The sequence below is a fragment of the Mesocricetus auratus genome, unplaced genomic scaffold (genome assembly GCF_017639785.1).
Source record: "Mesocricetus auratus isolate SY011 unplaced genomic scaffold, BCM_Maur_2.0 Super-Scaffold_100004, whole genome shotgun sequence".
Lineage (NCBI taxonomy): Eukaryota > Metazoa > Chordata > Mammalia > Rodentia > Cricetidae > Mesocricetus > Mesocricetus auratus.
This window is the reverse complement of record NW_024429189.1, coordinates 88,089,584-88,096,682: the sequence shown is the minus strand read 5'-3', so window position 1 is coordinate 88,096,682 and position 7,099 is coordinate 88,089,584. Positions and strand designations below refer to the sequence as shown.

The 7,099-nt window shown below is 47.5% G+C and overlaps 1 protein-coding gene and 1 non-coding gene across 3 annotated transcripts; one reads left to right on the top strand and one right to left on the bottom strand.

Moving 5' to 3' along the window:
* Window positions 1–248: 248 nt before the first annotated feature.
* LOC121140628 lies at window positions 249–355 on the bottom strand. Its single transcript, XR_005877546.1, has one exon. It is a non-coding gene; the product is annotated as a U6 spliceosomal RNA (small nuclear RNA).
* Window positions 356–2,935: 2,580 nt separating this feature from the next.
* Window positions 2,936–6,870, top strand: Ell3 (elongation factor for RNA polymerase II 3). Of its 2 annotated transcripts, XM_005068520.4 has the most exons (11): window positions 2,936–3,172; window positions 3,386–3,421; window positions 3,755–3,867; window positions 4,087–4,273; window positions 4,356–4,435; window positions 4,538–4,613; window positions 5,428–5,608; window positions 5,684–5,726; window positions 5,822–5,993; window positions 6,193–6,237; window positions 6,314–6,870. In XM_005068520.4, exons 1-11 carry the CDS (start codon window positions 3,041–3,043, stop codon window positions 6,422–6,424), a joined length of 1,176 nt encoding a protein of 391 aa, XP_005068577.1. In that variant the 5' UTR covers window positions 2,936–3,040; the 3' UTR covers window positions 6,425–6,870. The 2 variants fall into 2 exon arrangements, with proteins under 2 accessions (XP_005068577.1, XP_021081935.1); XM_021226276.2 differs by lacking the exon at window positions 3,386–3,421.
* Window positions 6,871–7,099: the final 229 nt, after the last annotated feature.

The following is a 7,099-nucleotide window of genomic DNA, read 5'->3' as shown; positions in this document are numbered from 1 at the left end:
TACGCTGCCCAGGTTGTTACAGGTTTCCCAGGCCACCCTCACTTTCCTCCATAACTGGGATGGTTGGTGTATTCCACCATAGCTGAATACAACCTGCCTTTCTACATTCAGTGGTCTTTTCTTTTCTTTTTTTGAATGGAAAAATCTATGATTTGTTTATTTCATAGTTCAAGTTCAAAAGCAAGAGACAATTTAACTAATAAAAGGGTAACAGGAAAAATGTAAAGAAAGAAAACAAAGCAGTAAGCAAAAATATGGAACACTTCACGAATTTGCATGTCATCCTTGTGCAGGGACCATGCTAATCTTCTCTGTATTGTTCCAATTTTAGTATATGTGCTGCCGAAGAGAGCACGGTCTTTTCTTTTTTTGAGAGGGGTATGATTGTAATTGAGTACGTGGTCTGTGCATGCTAAATACCTGTTCTACAGAACACTTTACTTAATACACAGCCACCCTTTCCCCACTCCCAAGCTTCCCTTCCTTGCTCTCTTTCCCTTAATTTCTGTAGCATTTGTCACCTTTCTAAGACATATTGTTTTTTCTTTCTTTCTTTCTTTCTTTTTTTTTTTTGGTTTTTCGAGACTGGGTTTCTCTGAATTGTTTTGGAGGCTCTCCTGGAACTCCCGCTGTAGACCAGGCTGGCCTCGAACTCACAGAGATCCGCCTGTCTCTGCCTCCCGAGTGCTGGGATTAAAGGCGTGCACCACCAACGCCTGGCTCTTTATTTCTTATATTAATTTTTAGTGTTTTTTCCTTCCCTTCTAGAATGTAAGCTTTCTCAAAGCAAGAATCTGTTACTTGATCTATCCCTAGGATTCAGTAAGTGCCTGGTACTCAGGAAATAATTTTTGAATGAATGAATGAATAAAAATGTAGATAATACCTATTGCGGAAGCCAAATAACAGGCAAAGTTCACAATGGTCACCCTACAAATGTCAGGTCTCTATCTCCATTTTTCAAATATCTTCCTTAGCTACCGATGTTCTATTCTCTCTTGAATTATTTATTGGTTTAGTTGTTTTTGAAATGGATATCTCTGTTGCCCAGATTGATCTCGAACTCCTGGGTACAAGTTATCCTACCATATGACTTTTCCTGTATTCTAGGCGCGCGTGCGCATTTTCCTGGAAACCAAACCAAGGGCTTCATGCATTCTAGGCAAGCACTCTACCCATGAGTTGGAGTCCCAGGGCTTAATCTCTCCTTTGTCTCCTTTGAGTTTAAATTTAGGAAAATCCTACAAAAGGTTCATGCTATTATCTAAGGAAAGAAAGCCCAGGTGATCAGCTTTACCTATCATAACTCGAAACCAGATGTGGTGGCCTGGACCTTTAATCCCAGCATTTGGCAGGCAGAGACAGGCTGATCCCTTAGTTTGAGGTCAGCCTGCTGTTCAGAATGAGTAGCAGGGAAGCCAGGGCTGTACAGAGAAACCCTGTCTCCAAAAGATGAAGTAGAAGGAGGAGGAGGAGGAAGAAGGGAAGGAAGGAGGAAGGAAGGAAGGAAGGAAGGAAGGAAGGAAGGAAGGAAGGAAGGAAGGAAGGAAGAAAGAAAACGAGGGGCTGGAGAGATGGTTAAGAACACTAGCTGGTCTTCCACAGGTCCTGAATTCAATTCCCAGCATCCACAGGATAGCTCAAAACCATCTGTAATGAAATCTGGTGCCCTCTTCTGGCCTGCAGGGATACATGCCAACAGATCACTGCATACATAATATATAAATCTTACAAAAAGAAAGAAAACAGGTTACAACCTCTTATCAAATTAGTAAATTAGCCGAGCATTGATGGAGCATGCCTTTAATCCCAGCACTCGGGAGGCAGAGGCAGGCGGATGTCTTTGAGTTCGAGACCAGCCTGGTTTACAAGAACTAGTTCCAGGACAACCTCCAAACTAACAGGGAAACCCTGCCGCAAAAAACAAACAAACAAAAAAGGAATTATATAGGTCGAAACAGAGATCCTGGTCATGAAAATGGAAATAAGGAATTCTGAGAAATAACCAAATGTGTACAGGTGAAGACAGAAAGGGCTGGTCTGAGATTTGTCCTGGGGTCTCAAAGCAATAGCATTTGTAGCTCTGAGATGCCTGGTAACTTCAAGGCATCTTCTAGTCATGAGTAGTGACTAATGTCTGCAATCCCAGCATTCCAACACTAGGCAGGAGAATCGCTAGTGAGTTCAGCAATAGTGATCTACATTGTGAATGAAACCCTCCCTAAAACAAAAAATAAAGGGGAGGGGAAAGTACCTTTTTGAAGGAGGCAGCTGCCGGTTTAGCCACTTTCACTTACGTTTATTAGGTCACGAAGTGACAGCTGGGATTGACTTGTGGCTTTCTGCCCTGCATTTCTTTTTGCCACCAACTACGCCCCACGTCCCCGCCCACCGATAGGCGAGGCAGCCTCCAGACAGCCAGGCTTCCAGGACTGATGAGGCACCCATCCACCTGGCTTTACAACCTCTCTAAACCCCACTTAGAAACTGGATTAGGACCCGCCTCAGCAGATGCTGCATCGCAGGGGAGAAAGAAAAAGCGATGTACTTGGTCCCTCTTGGGGTCTGCCATCCTCTGGCCTCCTGGGTCCCTCGGGCTCGGGGCCTTGGAGGCATAAATGACTCAATGCGTCTACCGACCAGCCTCGCTCTCCCTCCCTTCCCTGTGGGACTTAAACCCCCAAGTGGTTTCAAGTTAACTTTTTATTTAGAGACCGCGATTCTGAATCCAGAGTGGAAAAACTGAGACAGAACAAGGGGTTCTGCGTGACAGGTCAGACCCTGGAGGCACCCTTCGAAAAGCCCAAGACTGCCCAAGCCACCCTAAGAAGAAACCCCTTGGGTCCCGGCAGGAAGCCGGGGAGAGCAAGGCACCGCCCAGGCGGCTGGGGAAACTTTGGGGCGGTACCGGGGGCGGTGTCCTGGTGGAGGGCGGGGCAGACCCGGACAGCGGGAGTGCCAGCCTAGGCTTGCTAGGCAGAGGTGGCAGAGGTGGCCTTCGCCTGGGGTCTCGGTTCTGCTTGTGCGCGATTTTGGCACCATGGAGGGGTCCCAAGAAGCTCTGAGTGGGAAAATGCGGCTCCTTTTCACCCCTGCAGCTCGGACCAGCCTCCTGATGCTTAGACTCAACGAGGCGGCACTACGGGCACTTCAAGAGTGTCAGCAGCAACAGGTGCGGCTGGCCCCCAACCTCTTCTTCCCATCGCGATCAAGCAGACTCGACCTCAGCCCGCTACACTGGAGAAGGGGAAGGGGAGGAGAAGCTTATGCAGGTTTCGGCCTCCCCCACCTCTCCAAGTGAAGCCCGCCAGGCAGGTGTCCCCACCCCCCTTCCTGGGAACTTTGCTTCCTTTGTGCTTAGCTAGTGCTTGGGCTCTTCCCGCAGGTACGGCCAGTGATTGCTTTCCAAGGCCACCGAGGGGTAAGCGCGGGCCGGATGTGTGAGGGAGGTTGAGCGTGAGGGAGCATAAACGTGGGCTCCAGGAAGGTGCGCTCTGGGCCGGAGCTTGCCAGTGGTCATGGTCTGAGAAAGTCGAGAACTGAACCTTAAGAGGGTGAGGGGTTGACGGGGCTATGGTCCCAGGAGGCTGAGCATTCTCAGCCTCTTGGGGAACTCTGACCCAGCTGCACCTGGTGTGCTAACGAGCCCCTTGGGATCTGTCTTCAGTCTCAGACTTGTTTGGAGAGAAATGGCATGGGCAGGAGGAGGAGGGGCCGACTTAGCGGGAGGCATTACCATCTCTTTCTATCCCAGTATCTAAGGCTCCCAGGCCCTGGATGGTCCTGCCTCTTCTCCTTCATAGTATCACAGTGTGGCCAAGAGGGCACTAGTGGTGGCTTGGATCTTGTGTACCAACGCTTAGGCAGGTAAGAGAAAACAGACAACAGGTACAGGTTTGCAGAAAGTGGGAAGAAGGCCGGGCGGTGTAGGTGGTAGCGCATGTATTTAATCTCAGCACTCGGGAGGCAGAGACAGGCGGATCTCTGCCAGTTCGAGGTCAGCCTGTCTCAAAAAAACAAAAAGAAAAAAGAAAAGATCTTCAACCCATTTTTTTTTCTGTCGTTTTCCCCACCACTTCTTTCCAGATCTGGGCCTAACTGCCTCCAGTGCCTAGGCTCACTCAGAGAGCGACTCACTATTTGGGCAGCCATGGATACTATCCCAGCTCCACTGTTAGCTCGGGAACACCTGACTGAAGATCCCAGAGAGTCTGAGACTTGGCAGGACACAGGAGATGATCCTGAAGGCCATCCCCAGTTGGCACTAGAAGAGGTGAGGCCAGAAACAGCAGGGAGTCAGCGTAAGGTGGAGCGGCCAGGTCCAGGGAGCCCATTCTTCTAACTTCCACTGACAGGTGTCAGATCCACTGGCAAGCAACTCTGAACAGTCACTCCCAGGATCCTCCAGTGAACCCATGACACAATGGGAAGCCAGGTGCTGGGATAGGCTGGGTCTGCTCTCCACCCTTGCATGCTGTAAGTAAAATAGAGGCCCATGTCTCACCCTGGTCTCTCCCATTCCTTCCAAACATCCTAGGAACCACACCTATCTTCCAAACAGAGAACCCGACCAGCCACGGCCTTCCCCTGCCAGCCAGAAACGCCTGGACAAGGTAAGCAAGGACTTTATTCCCTTTTTGGAGACCAGATCTTACTGTGTAGCCCTGGCAGGCCTGGAACTCCTTATGAAGAACAGGATGGCTTTAAATTCAGAGATCCACTTGTCCCTGCTTCCTGAGTGCTGAGACTAAAGGCACGCACCAACACGTCTAGAGAAGCAAGAGCTTTTCAAAGAGTAGTCTAAACAGCTGGGGATGTAGCTTGGTTGATGAAGTACTGGTGCAACATAAAATCTGGTGTATGTCTGTGAGAGAGGTCTCCAGAGACAGGAGGGATCAGTTCAAAGCCATGCTCTGCTACACAGCATGGTGAGTTTGAGGACAGCCTGGACTACCAACCTAAGGCCTGATCTCAAAAAATAAAAACAAACAAAAAAAACCCAATACAAACAAAACATTAAAGGCTTGGGAGATGATTTCTAAAGTACATTTACTGTTTTACTGTGCAAGCATAAGGATGGGACTGAGTCTGAATCCCCAGCACCTATGTAAAAGCTGGGCAATATGTCCTATTCCTGCACCTCCAGTACTGGGGGAATGGAGACAGGTAGATCCAAGAAAAATAGAGCTTTAGGCTTAGTGAGAGAATAAGGCAGAGAGTGACAGAGGACAACCTAGTCCTCCATGGGGTGCATACCAGCCATACACAAGAATACACATGGGGTGCATAGCAGCCATACACAAGAATACAAGAATATTTTTTTAATTGGGTAAAATTTAAACTTAGGATCTGATGAAATAGAACTTTTTAACAAACAAGAACCTCATAGGGTGCTGTTTATGTCACACGGACTTTTCTTTTTAACAGAAGCGTTCAGCGCCTATAACCACTGAAGAACCAGAAGAAAAGAGGCTCAGAGCTCTGCCTCTAGTCCCAAGTCCACTACAAGAGCTATCAAATCAAGAATCACAAGAGGGAGAAAACTGGGTGCCTGATGAAGATGAAGATGGAGATTCCAGGCTGGAGCAGAATCTCTCAGTTCAAGCAGGTAAGTTAGTGAGAGAAGGGTGAATACCAGTGGCAAAAAGGACCCTAATTACTTGTTTTCTTGCTTCCTTTCTAGCCTCTGAATCCCCAAGCCCAGAGGAGGTACCAGATTATCTCCTGTAAGTTCTCCACAATTCTAGCTTCATAAAGTTTGTATCTGTGAGCAGCCAAGGGCTTTTTAGGGGCAATGAAATTGGTGTCACCTCTCCTGTAGGCAATACAGAGCCATCCACAGTGCAGAGCAGCAACAGGCCTATGAGCAGGACTTTGAGACAGACTATGCTGAATACCGAATCCTGTATGCCCGTGTCGGGGCTGCCAGCCAAAGGTTCACAGAGCTGGGGGCGGAGATCAAGAGACTTCAGCGAGGAACTCCAGAACACAAGGTAGAGGCAGGATTCTAGTTTACTGCCATTATCTTCCTGCTAATTACCCACAAACATGTTTATTGACTAAGCAAAGGGACAACAAGCAAACCTGTTGTAATGTTTGGTAGAATGAAATAAGAAATTACTTCCATTTCTTACTTTTCCCTCTTTTCCCTTCCTTCCCAGCAACTTTGAAACAGAGTTGTTTTTGTTTCAGGTGCTAGAAGATAAAATAGTCCAGGAGTATAGAAAGTTCAGAAAGGTAAGACAGGCTGTGAGTCAGAAGCAGTAAGATGCAAGTCGCTTTACTTTTTGACATGAGTGTTTTTTCTCTGCAGCGGTATCCAAGTTACAGGGAAGAGAAGCATCGCTGTGAGTACCTGCATCAGAAACTATCCCACATTAAAGGTCTCATCCTGGAATTTGAGGAAAAGAACAGGGGCAGTTGAAACTATCCAGGACTCTCGAGCCTGTCCCCAGCGATGAACAAGACAGCTACCAGGTGGAGCTCATTTGCTTTTCTGATTCTGACCCTTCCGTCCAGGGGGCAAGTAGAGTCATGCTAGGTTCTTGCAGTTTGATTTTTGTTGTTGCCTTAAAATTTTGAGGGTGTGGGCACGGAGTCAGGTCTCCTCAGCTGTGCCCGGGAGACTAGGAAAGTAGCTGACGCTTGGCTTTTTCAACTTTACTTCAGCGAAGTCATTTTCAGATCCTGAAAAATGACATTTCCAGGTCAACACACACTGAGAATATAATATTAAGCAAGTGAGTTTAGTTGAGTGGCCTTGCAGGAACAAAATGAGAACTTGTGTTACAGCATACCTAGATGTAAGGGAAAGGGCTTGCTTGGCATTACTAATGTACTGTAGTAACACGACTGAAAAATGAAAACCAATTGCTTCTGTGTCTTGTGTGACCATTAACCTTAATCATCCAAGTGTATCTGACTTCCCTTAAGGCTCTTTAAAAGACTGAGTCCCCATGTTCCAGCCCAAGCGTTATAAACTGGAGCCTCCAAAATCATGGTCATCTTACTCTGCTCTTATCAGCTAGACACATGCTCTACCACTAAGCAACACCACCTTCTCCCACCCCCAACATGTTTTTTAAAACATTATGGATGA

Excerpts from the sequence above, each read along its gene's own strand:
- Ell3 (XM_005068520.4), top strand. The coding sequence starts at position 3,041 with ATGGAGGGGTCCCAAGAAGCTCTGAGTGGGAAAATGCGGCTCCTTTTC. Across the intron at positions 4,274-4,355 it reads CCCAGTTGGCACTAGAAGAG|GTGTCAGATCCACTGGCAAG; the intron begins GTGAGGCCAGAA and ends TTCCACTGACAG. Across the intron at positions 5,994-6,192 it reads GAGGAACTCCAGAACACAAG|GTGCTAGAAGATAAAATAGT; the intron begins GTAGAGGCAGGA and ends TTTTTGTTTCAG.